Below are 17,317 nucleotides of genomic sequence, written 5' to 3' on the forward strand. Positions count from 1 at the left end.
GCAATAGGTCAAATTCGTGAAATAGTCAGCTTTATTTTTCACAATTATAGATGTTTTAATCCTGTAAAACTCACATACAGTATAGCACTTTAGAGTCACACCGCTAGTGAGCAAAGATTTATGTAAATTTGGCAAGCTGAACGCATTCAGTACTGTACGGGAGACACGGCACAAAGGAGATTGATTGACAATGGTCTACAGCCAATCAGGGCGCAGAACACAATGCGCTGTAAAAAAAAAGCATGTCAAATTTCGCTAATAAAATTTGCGAGGGACCACTGTAAACTCAACAGCAAAGCACTGATCGATATGCACGTAGAGTTGTATTTTGAAGCTTTAAAAGGATAGTTTAAGCAAAAATGAAAATATACTCACTATTTACTTTCTTTCAGTCTTTCCAAACTACTATGAGTATCTTTATTCTGTTGAACACAAAATATTTTGAAAAAGGCTAAAAACCTGTAACCATTGACTTCCATAGTAGAAAAAACAAATACTGTAGAAGTCAATGGTTTCAGTTTTTTTATTTTTGAAAAATATCTTATTTTGTGTTCAACAGAAGAAAGAAAGACAAACATGTTTGGAACAAGTTAAGGGTTCAGATTTTTATTTTTGTGTGAACTGTTCCTTTAACACATATATGAGTTTCTGACATTTGTTGGCATACATTCGCTCCAGAAAAATCACAGTAAGAGCTGAGTGATATAACACTATATATAAATGTGCATTGAACACTTATTCAACAGTCTACAGGTGTTTGGTGACTCATTTGAATTTTGAATTTGAATTTATTTGAATTCATTATGTACCAACATATATGGAAATTTTCACAATATATATGTTAAACTAACAAAAGGTACATTTAAACAGACTTTATGCCTCTTCCGGGTGGTGCTGAATACATTTTTAATCTGTATACGCCTATACAACGCTGCTGACTAAGCACTGCCCTATGTCACTTCTTTAAACTCTAAATTCTAAATATTGTTTAAGTGTATGCACACTGGCATCGCCATTGTACATGTAGCAAGGGGAAACAAATGATTTCAGCATACATTTTTTTAGATTGTCTTTGCTGAACTGCAGTTTTTTTTTTACTTGAAAATGCTCAGTAATAGTTTTGATTAATGGATTTGACTAATTCTTTAAAGGTCCTATGAAGTGAAGTTTGAAATGTGCATTTTTTATTCGATCTTTGATATAATCTCTGTCTGAAATATGAAGAGTGGGCGGAGCGTAGAGTAGCTGCTCCCCTTTTTTAAAACAGCCAATAGTGTTTTGTTTTTACCACAACTATGTCAGTGATAGTGAAAAACAATTGAGAAGCACCTTGGGGCATGGCAGATACTAGATAGCATTTAATTGGTCAACAATCGATGAGAAACAGAAGTATGAGGTGACGTGAAAAAAATAACGTTGATCCTTTTAGGCAGAAGTGACGAACTGCAAGCTTTGGATGTTTACATTGGGTTTATATCTTCTAAACACAAATTTTGTCAATATTTTTGTCATTATTTTAGCTTATAGATATCCTTAAAACTAACATATATTCTGTGTAATGGCTCCAGGCTGAGAGTAAATGGTTACATTTTACAAAATTTTAATTCAAGGCCAATTTTCCAAACTGATAACCCATGATATTCTGCTGCGTATGAGAAATATCACCAAAAAAAGAAAAAGTGCTGCACAAGGAGCGAATGTGTTTTGCTGAACCGGTCATTTACATGGTCAGTAAAAACAGGGCTGTTCAAGTTCATTACGGGACTCTTCTATACAAACCATAAATTAAACTCCTTTAAATGCAATTGAAACACTGCTCTCATTCTCCATAGCAGAAAACAGCTCATCATTCACCATTACCATGATTTCACTAGTAATAAAAAATTGGCTGGAATATTCATATACATTTATTTTATGTTATTAATGGTTTAATTAAATTAAAGGAGTGATTTGATAGCATTTGTTGGGGTTGATAAGTCACATTAATTACATATTTGTAATTTTACTAAATGCTGGTAGGTTTTTGTTTTTCAAATTTCATAGAAAGCATAGCTAGAAATGTTATTCAAATCTATTTCATAATATATTCATATCTTCTTCTTCTTCTTCTTCTTCTTCTGAATTCATTTCTTTTAGATTGGCTAGAATAAAATAATATTTTCAGTGCTTCCCACATATAGACTTTATTTGGGCAGGCCGCCCGTATAATAATGGCCACCCAAGTTTATTTGGTGACACTTTTTTTACTATTATTATCATCCTTTTACACTTATTTTGTATCTGCCCAAGATAGCCAAACATCCGCGAAAATCCATTCATCCTGCTTTTTCCATCCAGTTCTCGTTTACCCGTTTCCTACTGCTGGTTTTGTGTGCGCAAGAACTGTCACCACTCCTATCATCTCACATGCTCTGCACCCACAGAGACGTGCCTTTTTGGAACAAAAAAAATTTGCAGTAGTTTTTAAATTTCCTAAAATTTTCGGGATTCGGCTTTGGCTTTCTAAAGTTGCCGTTAATCCTAAACTGTAAAACCCAACAGTCAACTTTATCAAATGAAATGAGTACAATCAGTTTCCTCAAACGGTTTGAGTTGCTTTAACATTTTGTGTTTTAAAATTGCTTCATTTACTCAATTGGATTAAGTTCACAGTACTCATTTGGATTAGTTTTTGAACTTAAATGGTTTGTTGCATTGTCTTTGGTCTTGTGGGGGAAACCGGCACACCCAGAGGAAACCCACTCGAACACAGGGAGAACATGCAAACTCCACACAGAAATGCCAGAGAAATTGACCCAGCCGGGGCTCGAACCAGCAACCTTCTTGCTGTGAGGCGATCGTGCTACACACTGTGCCACGGTGTCGCCTCAAAAAAACAAACAATAGTTAGAAAATAGTTGGTAAATCCATTTTGTTTAAAAAATGTTCTCTCTATTAAACAACACTTGAGAAATATTTATAATATGTTTTAAATTTCACAGGAGGGCTAATAATTTGGCCTTCAACTGTAATTGTATTGACCTTATTCTTCAATGCGGAAGTGCGCTCGTTTTTGCGATTTGTTTTTGAACTTCAATGAAGCTGAAGTTTTTGATTTTGTTTTTGATTCAGTCGCCTATGGGAAAAATGACTAGGAACACTAAACAGCAGAAAACAGTCAAACTACCTGCTCTACACTGAAAAAAATTATTCAAAGATGATTCCTTGGATTTACTCAATTTTTTTTACGTTAAGTGGTTGTAAACAATTTATTTGGGCTAAATTTAAACAAACAAATTATGTTGAACATTATTAAATTTAATTTGTTTGTTTAAATTCAACACAAATAAATTGTTTGCAACAGTTTTGCATGCAACACTATTTTCAGTGTACAAACAAGTGTTTGCAACACTATACAGACCAAGTAGAATAATATAATAAGAAAATATAAGTTTGCAACATCAAGCAGCATAAAGAGTGGTTTTTAACGACTAAGAATGAATGGAAGTGAATGAGACCAGAAGTCTCGAGCCAAAAAGATTCAAATGGCTGCGCCCACTAGTATGTGAAAAATAAGGTGAATAGTGTGCCTCCATATCTGCCATTGCTTTAGGTTTAATAAACCACATCATGTCAGGGATTAGTCAGTGTTGGTGTGTATTCTCTTGTTGCTATAGTGACCTTGTCTATGTAAGAGCCACAAAAGCCCATAATGCTCTGCAGCCTGTATATCTGCCCTACAGAAGTCTGTGTTTCATTTAGTCTCGCAAACTCCACACAAACAGAGCGTAACACAACCTCCTGCTCTGTGGCTGGGCCGCTCTCCTGCCATTGAACTTTTATTGAGAGAAAAAGAAAGACTTTTTATATTTGGAAAATCAACATGAAATGAAATGTTTCCACACAAACAATATTGTTCCATAAAAAAAACCCAACATAATAATTACTGTTGCTACTCTCTCTGTAGATCTGACTCTTTGTCTCTCTTCCAGCTCAAGGGCCCTTGACCTGCAGCTGTGCGTGGTCACACGTGAGATGGAGAGCGTGAGGGTGGAGAAAAAGACAGCACTTTCAGAGCTGGAGAACGAGCGTGCTTGCTGCCTGCACCTCAGGTAAGGAAATGAGGGAACAATGGTGAAAGAGAGACAAAAGAAGGAGCGCAGCAGATTGGCCAATTCGTGAGAGCGTGTGTGGAGAGTCTGCAGTAGCCACCTCAGCCACGGCACGACAGGAAGAGCTCTGCAGATGGGAAACAACTGTGTGCGTGTGTGAGTACACTTGTGGCTGTTTGCAGTCACAAGTGTGAGAAAAAATACATTGTGAAAAAGGAAGGAGAACTAAAAAGAGAACAAGCGTACATTCTGGATTTGAGCAGAATAGATTTTCTCTTTTGTCATGCTGGTAATGCGTATATGGATTTCAGACTTTTTTTTGAAATATCGGTTTGCAGGGCTTGACATTAACCGTTTTGATCACCAGCCACTGTGGCTAGTAGTTTTTCAATGCTAGCTACAAATTCGTTGTTGGGAGAATATATTTTATATGCATACATTTGACTTTGGCATGCTAAAATGACTTGATTTAGATGTAATGTTCACATGCCTCCTCATTTAATTCACTTTTTTGTGTGCTGTGCATGACCTTGCTCAATGTGCATTAGGAAATAGGTTGTGGTTTCATAGTGTTGCATTGCAATTAGTTTTCACATGACTTTTCAGGGCTCAACACTAAGGATTGACACATTTTCCTTTGGCCACACCAAACTAGTTATTTCTTAGCCACAAATTGTAAATATAGTATTGTGTCAAAACCAACTAAATATAGCTGTATCTATACATTCATTTTCCTTCGGCTTAGTCCCTTTATTTATCAGTGGTAGCCACAGTGGAATGAACTGCCAACTTATTTAGCGGATTCTCTCGGTTACATCTCGCCCAAATTTAACTCACAAGCAGCACAATGCGTAAGAAACCGACATCTTTGGAATGTTTCTTTGGAAAACGTCCAGTAAAGGACCCGCGCACTGACATGGAATGGACAGGAACCCATTTGTTAACAAATTAGGTGAACCCAGCATGGCTGTGCAAGAAGATCAACTGGAGATCCCAAATTACAGTGGGCTTTTAGGGGCTGTTTGCATATTGTGTCTTTTCTAGAGTTTTCTAAAGTTCGTTGTTTCCAATGGAGGTGCACGGCTTGGAGTCTCCATTCCCTCTGGAGCACTATTAAGTTCCTCTGGTACATGAACTGCATGCATCAATTTGAACAGCAATCCTACTTTTGCAAGACAGGGCCGGCTGTGGGACTCGCAGTTGTAAATACACATCCCTGAACTTGGAAGGCTGTTGATCGAACTGAATCGCATAGATGAGTCTGATTGTCCTAATGAGCCATTGAGATGGACTATGTATCTAAATATCAAATAACATAAATAGACAATACAGGAAATAAAATATTGTCTCTGATGAAAATAGGCTGGCATGACACAAAAGCATCTAAACACATGCAGTGCAACAACTTATTCTCTACAGGTAATTTGTTCAGTGTTCGGAAACAATTATTACATAATGTATAATCACCAAAAGAACCAGGACTTTATTTTCCTGGGTTCCCTTGTCGTAACCTATTATGAAGGAATGTGTGGCAGTGTAGAATACAGTGGGGGATCTCATGTGACTGTTTTTTTCTGGATACCAATCACATTTCTCAAGCATAAACAAATAATCAATGTCCACTTGTGGTCTAACCCTACACTAATAGGAATAGTAATGTTTCATGATGTATTTCTTGCTTCTCCAAGACGTAGGACTTTATGAATTGCAGCATTTAAACTAGTGATGTGATGCCGACCAGTGAAAAACTGGAACACAGTTCTCAAAATAACACGTGATTTATTTTTATTTTTTTACGTTAAATCAAACAATAATTCCAGCCGCTTGAAGTACTTTATCATCATTACCTTTAGTCAACAAGAAAATATTGAATTAAAAATTTAAGACCAACTTTAAGCCTAACTTTTTAAAATAATGTAAATGGTAGATTATAAGACTATGCACTTTATAATGATGTATAGTATTTCTAAATAGTATTTAAGTTTGCAATTGTGGATTTTTGTCTGCATTGTAAACCAATTCAAGCCAAAAGCCGTGACCACAGAACCGTGACATCAACTGAACCGTCCCACCGCTAATGTCTTCACTGTTTCTTGTCCATAATTTGTTCAGTAAGAAGTTCAAAATCCAATGCACAGTGAACTTTCTTCTGCCATTTGGTCCAGCCCTATCAAGTGAAACATGTCCAAATCTGATGAGCTCCAGTTATTTCCTTGCTCTGGGAAATTTTCATCTTTCCTTGAGCCAGCACCAGAATCTCCCAATTCTGGTTCCCGTACTGACAGAACTGTGAGGATCGTGGTTATTCTTCTTTGAATTCTCTTGCAAATTTGCTGAGGCATCACCATAAACACCTTTCCCCTCTGCCTCTGACTGGGTGTAGATGCACAAAGTTATCTTGACTTCTCCACATACTCCAGCTCATCCTGTTCTATCCAGAAAACTTCCCATATTTAACATAACAAAATGGACAGTCAATGGTTTGCAACGTGCACTTGTCACAGCAAGCACAATTTTTTCTCAGACAGTCTAAAGCCCAGCTGTATGTTTTTTATCTCTGTTTTTAAGTTGACCCGCAAAGCCAAGGGATTTGAGTTTGGTGTAAGCAGAGATTCAAGCCAACTCCACATGTGCAGGTCAGCTTCAAATAGGTGTAACTTGAGTGATCAGTTGATTTATGTCTTGTACTTAACTCAGAGGGCTCTTTTTAATGATCTAGGCGCAAACTCTAAAGTGCATGGCGCCAAGCATTAAGGCCCATTTCTGAATCCACTATTTTAAGGACAGAAAAACGCACTTTGCAATTCCGGTGCATGGTCTAACAGGGTTGTGCTTATTCTCTTAATGAGTTATGGGTGTATTTTGAGCATAATGTGTATTAAACCAATTAAGTCAGTCAAACCATTTGCAGTGAGTATAAAGACCGAGCCTCCTCCATTCGGCCTCTTTACTTGTCTTTATTTACTTTTTCTATTACTTCTTTACTTTTGTGGATTAAAAAACAGTGTTGTACGCACTCCACTGAAGACATTTATTAGCCTACAAATTTAATTTTGTTTGGTAAGCGCAAAGATTTATTTTAAAACGGTTTCTAAATTAAGTTCTAATTTCCAGCAAATGAATAAATGAACAATAATAACGAAGTGTGGGCAAAAAAACTGAGCTATATCCAAACACGCGTCCTATTCTTATGTCCCATATACATCTCCAAAGCCCGACAGGTGGACAAATTTAACTTGTTTTAATAAAACAAATAATAATGTGCATATAATCAATAATACTGCTAATAATAATAACATTATACAAATGCAAATTGTCAAGAATAAACTAAAAAAAGCCCCCCAGACATGAAAGCATCATATTTAGGTAGAAAATAATTTTTTTTGTAACATTTTATTCCTTTAATTATTTTCGAATGTAAAGATATTTTTGTCTTGCTGTACATCCTGTGTGTATTAAGCAATGTTTATGTATTTTGGACATGCATAGGCACATAACTAACATGCTCTACGCTGGACTTTAGACCAGGTTTTATTTTGTCAATGGCGCAGTCTATTTCTAGTTCTTCAAAATAGCAATGCACCAACAATGTGCCTTAACACGTCTCCTTTTAAAACCGGAACACCCATGAGTCCACAAAGTGGCGCAAATGGATTTAGTATTTAAACAACGTGGCTCAAAACATGAAAATTAGGGTTGCGCTGGTCTGAAAATAGCAACAAATCATGCCAAACACATCTTGCGCCTTATTACGCCAGGTGTATGATAGAGTCTAACATATCTTGCTTTATTAATATCCACACATACCCAAGCCTAAACCTACCCCTTACAGAAAGCTATTTTGCACCAACTCAAACCTTAATCTTACCCCTTACAGTGACAGTTTGTTTAATCAATGTCTGCACCTGCTCTTACCCTAAACCTACACTTATAAAAAACAGTAATTATTGTAGTACAGTGTCACAAACATTATGCTTTATTGATGTGCACATGCTCAGTAGCCATAGCTTTTAGGGATGGGATGGTTCATGAAAAAAATAATAATTTGGTTTTCTTGTCACAGTTCAGTATGTGCTTGGTATTTAAAAAAAAAATGACAGGGAATCGAGCAATCTCTCCCTCTCACACACACTCTCTCTTAATCATGTTCACACTTCTGCTCATTCAGTGGAGGCATAGTACAGCCATTTGATGCTGTGTGTACTTCCTATTTGCATGCACAAGTTGCACATAATCCTAATTCAAATACAAATTTGTTTAATTATTTTTATTTATTTATCATTTTTTTGCATACTGTCACCATTGTCCTGCCACTGCAGTGATGCACCTCTCACATGCATCACTGTTGTGGATTAACCTCTCTCCCATTTTGTCTCTCAGAAAGGCAGGAGAATAGCTCCTCATTCAATCCCATTACCCACCCAAGTGCCTTCCTATTCCAGAAATTCCGAACATTAGCTCCTCATTCAGATCTGTCACCCACCCCAGTGCTTCCCTATTTGGACCTGACATGCCAGTAAACCATACACTCCACCATCTCAATAATCTGTCTACCCATCTTATTATCCAAGCTGTGTCCCCAAGAAAGCTCTGCTCATACCAGATAGCCTGGAACTGTTTCAAATCACTCCATATTCACCATAAACTACAATTTCTAATAACTTTTTACTTTGCAATCCTTCTACATGTTTTTAAACAAATACAATTCATATCCAACAAAACATATCTTAGTAGGATAAATATTTTTAACATAAACATTTTGGTGCCCTGCCATTAATGTACAAATATCTCACAGATATATACACTAGATATCACATACGGACCATGAGCATGCGTCAATAGCGCCGCCACATTTGTACAGTGCTCCCAGGACAAATGTCATTCAACCGCACTAGTCAAGACAGTGTGCCAACATGAAGAAGTTGGACTGTAGCGCTGTGTACGGGTGTAGTAACGAGAAAACAAAGAAAACAAAGCACAAAGGCAGAATATTTCATAGGTAAGATTTCCTTTTTTTACGTTTTTTAATGTTATGAACTTTTGTGCGCAACAAATTCTAGGCTTATGCTAGTTTTGTTGAATAAAATAAGCAAAAAATGCTAAAGAAATATGACAACAAGACGCTGCAGTGCTAGAAACTTGTATTATTGTCGGCTAAGTGAACGAGATGTTCATAACGAAGATTTATTCAAAAACGAATCGCTCCCTCCGTTAGAATGAGAAGTGAAAGCAGAAGAGGGGGTGTGTTTCAGGACACAGGTTAGATCAAATTTAACAGGGAGGAGGATAGTACATTTCCATACACACAAACACACACTCTTTGTCAGGAATGCTCATGCGGTCACTTATTCATTGATGTAGAAAAGTGATGTCAAATTATAATTTTAAATAATTAAAAAAAAAATTGCATAATGATCCCGGGGAAAACTCCCAATGATAGATATTTACATTACATGTTACCTACCCCGTTGTTTTCTATTAGAAGGAATGCATCAATAGAGCTGCCATTTTAGTACAGGGTAGCGCTCCTTGTGGCCACAGTCCTCCACTGCACCTTGGTCCCGCATTCATTTCAAAGGAGCGCTAACCCTGTACTAAAATGGCATTCTATTGACGCATTCCTTCCAATAGACAACACCAGAATAGGCAACATCTAATGTAAATATCTATGCAAATCTCCTTCCCTACTTAATGGCCATCAAACATCTCAAACACGCAATTTAGATATGTGTACAGATTGCTGGACAAAGTGCTGAGTCAAGGTGGTTCAGTGGTTAGCTATGGTGGTTCAGTCACTAGCATTTCTGTATGAAGGTTGCATGTTCTCCCCGTGTTCGTGTGGGTTTCTTACGGGTGCTCTGGTTTCCCCACAGCCCAAAATCATGCGCTATATGTGAATTGGGTAAAAAATATTGTCTGTAGTGTATTAGTGTGCATATGTGGATGTGGATGGGAGAGTGCATGGGTGGTTCCTAGTGCTGGGATGCGGTTGGAAGGACATGAGTTGCTTAAAGCATGTGCCAGAGTAATTGGTAGTTCATTCCACTGTGGCAATTTATAATTTATAAGTGACTAAGCTGAATGATAGTGAGTGAGTAAAATGCATTATGTCAAAATCAAACATAAGAGAAAGGTGCAGTTTTGCCTTGATTTCACATTGCTTTTAGGTCTTTTGTGGAATCATGCTTCGCCTTAAGCCCCGGTCAGATCACATGATTTTTATTGTTGGTTACGAAAATCACCATGTCAGTTTATGCGATTTTTGTCTTGATAAAATCTTGTCATGGGTAACAAATGTGCCAGACTACACATTCCTTCCACATCCCTAATTTGTCTATTTTGCTTGGAAAAAAATATATTTTGGAAATTAATTTTATTTGGTATAATTTGTATCTTAATTTTAATGTATTTTTTGTTGGTCCGTTATCTACTAGATAAACAAGAATATTGTTGCAGACATGGTAACAGTTGTCGTGAACTGTGCCACATTTAACAAGAAGAAATTATTGAATTTTGTGTCACGATGTCTATTTGTTGTTTACGACTCACCGCGACACCATACGTCAAGGAAATTGTGCCGAAATCTTGACAAAATTGTGTGATCTGACTGGGGCTTTACTTGAACCTGAGCACTCTTCATCACAAGTACACCACAGAAAGTGAACTACCGAGCAAATTGACCATGCTAGAAATGTTGCATAAGTGGAGATAAATAGGCAAGTCAAACATATTCGATTACAAATCATTAATTGATGGGTCCCTTATCTATCAGCTCACTGCAGTGGAATGAAGTGCCACACAGAAATGCCAACTGGCTCAGCTGGGACTCGAACCAGCAATCTTTTTGCTTGAGGTGACAGTGCTAACCACTGATCCACTGTGCTGCCTCCAATTACGACATAATTAGACATCATTAAGTTGTTTTGTTGTATTTAATTGAATGTTGTGCAGAGAACTACATGAAAATAGTCCTTTAATCATTGATAATATGTCCCTGTAAATATAATTGAAATGAAAAGCAACAAAGATTATGGCCCCAATTGTTAATTTTATCTACATTCTGCAGTCAAAAATATCAATGGAAGTGAGCATGTGTGTTTTCTCTTTGAGTTACATGTATTACCATTACACTGTCACAGCAGTGATTTTGCTCAACAGCCATTATAATTTTATTTATGACTGTTCTATTTTCAGCATATGTTTGTATATGTAAAAAAAAGGCAAACTTATGAACCTGCTACCTAGAAATCTTGTAAAACCTTCCTACTGGATGTTATCTAACAGCTTTTCACCTGATGTCAAAGCAGAACATTATCTTTGTGTTGAATGGTATTTTGAATCCTTGATTTTTTTAAGGGTTCTAACTCAGAGTTTGAACCGATCCTCGAGTTTAAGTCATCAAGGACAGCTAGCTAATTATTTCTAGACTGGATGAGCAGACAAACTTGCTTCCTAGAAACCTTGTACAATCTTCTTTGTGAGATGTTATCTAACATTTTTTTCACATGGATGTAAAAGCAAAGCATGCGCTTTGTGATTTTTTTGAAGTCTTGATACTAGTCATGTGAAAGACCATATGTATTTAAGTCACTATTGACAAGAGTTTTGCTATTATATGTAAAAAAACAAACAAAAAAAACAAAGAAATTAGCTATAAATGTCATTGCAATCATCATTTTAACCACTAACTAAATATATTTAGGAAAATGTAACTTTTTTCCCTTCAATAATGAATGCCAATTGGATTCAGTAAAATTTGAGCTCCACTTTTAAACAGTTTATTAAATTCAACCTTTTCATCTGAATGCAAATATCTAATCATGCAATCACATGGCAGCCATTCAGTACATTTAGACATGGTCAAGATGACCTGCTGAGGTTTAAGCCGAATGGGGACTTTAGCAACTATGAATGTGACATGGTTGTTGATGCCAGATGGTCTGGTCCGAGTTATTCAGAAACTGCTGATATACTGGTACTGGTATACTGATATACTAATAGACAGTTGAAATACTGGTATAAAATTATACTGTATAGATACTCTAAGATAATGTATATATATATAAAAGTAAAAATCATAATTGCTATTTTACCGAACTGAAAGCTTTAATATAAAAGTACACTACCGGTCAACAGTTTGGTGTCGTTTTTTCTTTTTTTTTTTTTTTCTTTTTTTTAAAGAAAATTATTGTTTATCAAGGTGGAATTTATTAAATGTAAAAAAAAAAATAATGTTGGTCACACTTTTTATTAAAATTTTATTAACTACGTGAAGTTTATTTATAAACTAATTTCGAGAGGATCACGTGCTTATAATTGACACGGCTGGCGCCGAGTCAAGCTAATGTACAAACCACCAATCAGATGATTCCTAACTCAGTATAAAAAACCAAGCATCTTACCTTTAGTCATCTTCATCTTGATGAATCCCTGCTTCTACCCCCTCTCTTCCTTTTTTCCTCTATAGGGCAGCACGGCGGCCCAATGGCTAGCACTGTAGCCCCACAGAAAGAATGCCTCTGGCTCGGGTCTCTACCCGGCGGGACAGCATTTCCGTGTGGAGTTCATGTTTTCCCCGTGCTTGCGTGGGTGAACCCCGGGTCCTCCGGTGTCCTCCCACAGTCCAAACACATGAGACATTAGTAAATTGACTAAACCAAATCAGCACCATATTAAAATTCCTCCAGCAACACACCACCTTAGCAATCCTTAAGCAGCAGGATGGGGGGGTGGGGGTGGGGGGGTTGTTCTCGAGATCTACCTGAGCTCAAACTCCCCTCTCGCCCTGCAAACGGGCTCGAGGATCTCATGAGCTCAGGGCTCTCTCCCGGGACAGCATGCCAAACTAGCTTATTACCAATCATCAGCTAAGTGTAAACTCTTGAATTTCTTATTGTATGTAGTTTGAAATGAAAATATCTCTCAAGTTATTATTGATTTTATTACTATTACCATTAATAATAATAATAATAATAATAATAATAATAATAATAGGGAGTCACTGTGTCGCAGTGGGCAGCATGATCACCTCTCAGCAAGAAGGTCACTGGTTCGAACCCCAGCTGGGTCAGCTGGCAATTCTGTGTGGAGATTGCATGTTCTCCCTATGTTTTCAGGGGTTTCCTCCGGGTGCTCCGGTTTCCCTCACAGTCCAAAAGACATGCGGTACAGGTGAATTGCATAAGCTAAATTGGCCAGCGATCTGCATAAGCTAGATCACTGGTGACTGGTGATCACTGGTGACACCTCCCCCAAAGAGCAGCTTCCATACACAGGAGGGATATGGAGTGGAGGCAGATCAAGGGGAGGGACGGAGGGCCAGGACCATGCAGTGGAGGTGTGCCTGGAGCACGGAGCTGCAGAGGACCTGGAGTGCAGAGCTGCAGAGGACCTGGAGCATGGAGCTGCGGAGGGACTGGAGCATGGAGCTGCGGAGGGCCTGGAGCATGGAGCTGTGGAGGGACTGGAGCGTAGAGCTGTGGAGGTCCTGGAGCATGGAGCTGCGGAGGACCAAGAGCATGGAGCTGAAGTAATTCTGGGGTCCAGAAGGTTCAGACGGGTCACACCCACTGTGGGTCAGGAGGCACTGGTTCAGGAAACACTGGCAGTTCAGCTAACCCCAGTGGGTCAGGAGGCAGGGCAGTTCATTTAACCCCAGTGGGTCAGGAGGCCTTAGATCAGGGGGCACTGGCAGTTCATTCAACCCCAGTGGGTCAGGAGGTTCTGGTTCAGGGGGCACTAGCAGGTCAGCTAACCCCAGTTTGTCAGGAGGCTTTGGTACATGAAGCATTGGCAGTTCATCAAACCCCAGTGGATCAGGAGGCTGTGGTTCAGAAAGCACTGAGAAGTCACATGGCTCACACGGCTCTGGGAAGTCACACGACACTGGCAGCCATTTGTGGAACTCAAGTGACGGCTCTGAGCTTTCGTGGTTGCTCTGGCCATTTGAAGGTTTAAGGGGATCTGCCGACCACCATTCGAGGACCTCAAAGGGATCTGGCACCCGCCATTCAAAGAATTTAGAGAGTTTTGGCGGCGTCGACTCTGGCAGCTCTGGCAGTGGCTCTGGCAGCTCTGGCAGCACTCATGGTGGCTTTGGCAGCTATGGAGAAACTGGCAGCTCTAGCAGAGGATCTAGCAGCTCTGAAGGTGTCAGTGTCAGCTCTGGCAGTAACAGCTCCGGCGGTGGCAGCAGCTCTGGCAACTTAGGTGGTGGTGGCCATTGTTGTGACTCAGATGATGGTGTATCAAGAACAGAAACAACAACAGGAACTATGGCAGGACTATACTTGGAAAAGGATAACATCCTCTAATGCTGGTGGCAGATTGGCGCGTACCATCTTGTGAACTGGAGGGCTGGTGACGGCCATCTTGTAAGCTAATGGACTGGAGGCAGCCATCTTGTATGTTTGCAGGTTGGTGGCAGCCATTTTAAGAGCTTGTAGATTTTTAGCTGCCATTTTGAGTAGTGACTGTGTGGTGGTGGAATGAGCAGTAAGCCCCATTGCCAGCGAATCTTGCTGTCCTTTGCCCCCTCCCAAAATACATTTAGTGGTTTCCTCCACCTCACCTACGGTGAAAGGGGAGCCCACAGAGAGCAGGGCAAAGTCCATAACTTGCATTAGCATCCCTCAATAACTAAAACAGGAAAGTATGTTTTTAAGCAGTTTATTTAGTCCACCAATAAAAAGGGTAATTAGTACACAAGAACGGTGATGTTAGCAATGTCCAAAAAATCGAGGGACCACTTACCTTGATGCTGACAGACCAGTAAAACTGCTGGATCCATTTAGTGGCTGAGTCTTCTGTAATGTGAAGGGGATGCTGACAACAGAGGTGCGGATCCAAATGCAGAGTTTATTAACAGGGCGGTCAAGAAAGCAACGTTCAACACAGGGGCAAATATATGTATATGGGCAATCCAGAGTCGTTGTCGATAAACAAGCAGATGGTCAAAAGGCAGGCAGCATACATCATAAATAAACAAACAAAACAAAGCAAGGATCAAAACCGGCAAGACAAGGCAAGGAAAATGCATCGTAATGTTCCCAATACTGTTTACAATCATGGGGTTCTAGGCCAGGTATGTGAGTGGTGCATGACTGGATATGTAGTTCTTTTGCTGGCAGATTTGTAGTTCTATAGCGTTCTGCATGGGCTACATGTGCGTGCGTGTGTGTGTGTGTGTGTGTGTGTGTGTTTGTTTGTTTGTATGTGTTGTTATGATCCCTGCTCCCGCCCACTCTCGATGACATTTTTTCCTGTCCTGTTCCAATCACACGATTAATAGGGATTTGTTTCCCCTCGCGTGGGATTCATGTGACATGCGGGACTCTCAGAAAATTGTCAGCATCTATTTTGGATTCTATTAAAAAATATAGCAAATATACAATGAACTCTCTCTGCCTCCCTAAACTTGTGAAAAATACAGACAACAACAAATAAAAATAAAATTGCAATTTTAAAAAAAATGGTAACCCTTTATTTTGATGGTCCATTTAAGTATTAGTAGACTGTATGCTTAATATCTGTTGATACTGCTCCTTCAACAGACATTTAACTGACTATAAGAAACTGCAAGTACAGTTGAAGTCAGAATTATTAGCCCCCTTTTCATTTTTTTTTCCTTTTTAAATATTTTCCAAATGATGTTTAACAGAGCAAGAAATTTTCACAGTATGTCTGATAATATTTTTTTCTTCTGGTGAAAGTCTTATTTTTTATTTCGGCTAGAATAAAAGCAGTTTTTATTTTTTTATGAACCATTTTAAGGTCAAAATTATTAGCCCCTTTAAATTTTTTTTTTTTTCGATTGTCTACAGAACAAACCATCGTTATACAATAACTTGCCTAATTACCCTAACTTGCCTAGTTAACCTAATTAACCTAGTTAAGCCTTTAAATGCCACTTTAAGCTGTTTAGAAGTGTCTTAAAAAATATCTAGTAAAATAATATTTACTGTCATCATGGCAAAGATAAAATAAATCAGTTATTACAAATGAGTTATTAAAACTATTGTGTTTAGAAATGTGTTAAAAAAATCTCTCTGTGAAACAAAAATTTGGGAAAAAATAAACAGGGGAGCTAATAATTCAAGGGGGGTAATAATTCTGACTTCAACATGTCAACTTACACTTACTCTAACCCCAACCCTAAGCCCAACTTAATCGAATGAGAATTAGTTGGCATGTAGATGCAATGTAACTTAAAATTCACAAATAGACTATTAAAATAAAGTGTGACCTAAAATTTTAAATGTATTTTAGTTATATAAGAATATTATATAAATAAAAAAAAACAAAAAACTTTCAATGGCAGTTTTGTGAGTTACTTTTTAAAATGTATTTTTTCATCTTGTGGAGGAAAAAAGTTTCCATAGTTATTCTGAATTCTCTGGGCCACAATAATAATCATATTCTGGAAAAATAAACAGGGGAGCTAATAATTCAAGGGGGGTAATAATTCTGACTTCAACATGTCAACTTATACTTACTCTAACCCCAACCCTAAGCCCAACCTAATCGAATGAGAATTAGTTGGCATGTAGATGCAATGTAACTTAAATTCAACAAATGGACTATCAAAATAAAGTGTGACCTAAAATTTTAAAATGTATTTTAGTTATATAAGAATATTATATATATTTAAAAAAACTTTCAATGGCAGTTTTGTGAGTTACTTTTTAAAATGTATTTTTTCATCTTGTGGAGGAAAAAAGTTTCCATAGTTATTCTGAATTCTCTGGGCCACAATAATAATCATATTCTGGAAATCCGATTTTACACCAGTCACACACCATTGCATTGTGGCTGCAGCTTTTTTGCAATGACAAGGATTTCATCAGAAAATATTAAAATGCCATTGTGAAGCAAGTCTTTCCCCTGACGGTTGGTGAAAATGAGTATGCTGAAATACACTTTATTCTCCACTTCACAAAGATGTGAAGTAGATTTCACATCTTTGAACTGCCTCAATCATCAGAGCAAAGGAAAAAAAAGAAAGAGTGTAATTTGGAGATGTCTTCCCTCCTTAACCCCCTAGCAGTAATGTTAGCAGTTCTTTCAAGGCCCCTTTTCATGTCTCGTGTGAGTGTGTGTGTGTGTGTGTGTGTGTGTGTGTGTGTGTGTGCATATTTATTTTTTTGGAGTGAAGTGTGCGTGCTCCACATATGGGGCATGTGCGTGTGTAGTGCGAACTCACTGTAGCGTGAGGTCTAGCAGTCTGT

At 38.1% G+C, this 17,317-nt stretch overlaps 1 protein-coding gene across 1 annotated transcript in view; it reads left to right on the forward strand.

The window, feature by feature from the left end:
• Positions 1–4,128, forward strand: part of lekr1 (leucine, glutamate and lysine rich 1) — a 95,264-nt gene extending 91,136 nt beyond the window's left edge. Inside the window, exon 4 of the mRNA XM_056477803.1 lies at positions 3,972–4,128. Coding sequence (XP_056333778.1) covers positions 3,972–4,095 — 124 coding nt within the window. The 3' untranslated portion in view covers positions 4,096–4,128. The remainder of the gene's footprint in view (positions 1–3,971) is intronic.
• The last annotated feature ends 13,189 nt before the right edge of the window (positions 4,129–17,317 follow it).

This window comes from Danio aesculapii, chromosome 18, assembly GCF_903798145.1.
Source record: "Danio aesculapii chromosome 18, fDanAes4.1, whole genome shotgun sequence".
Lineage (NCBI taxonomy): Eukaryota > Metazoa > Chordata > Actinopteri > Cypriniformes > Danionidae > Danio > Danio aesculapii.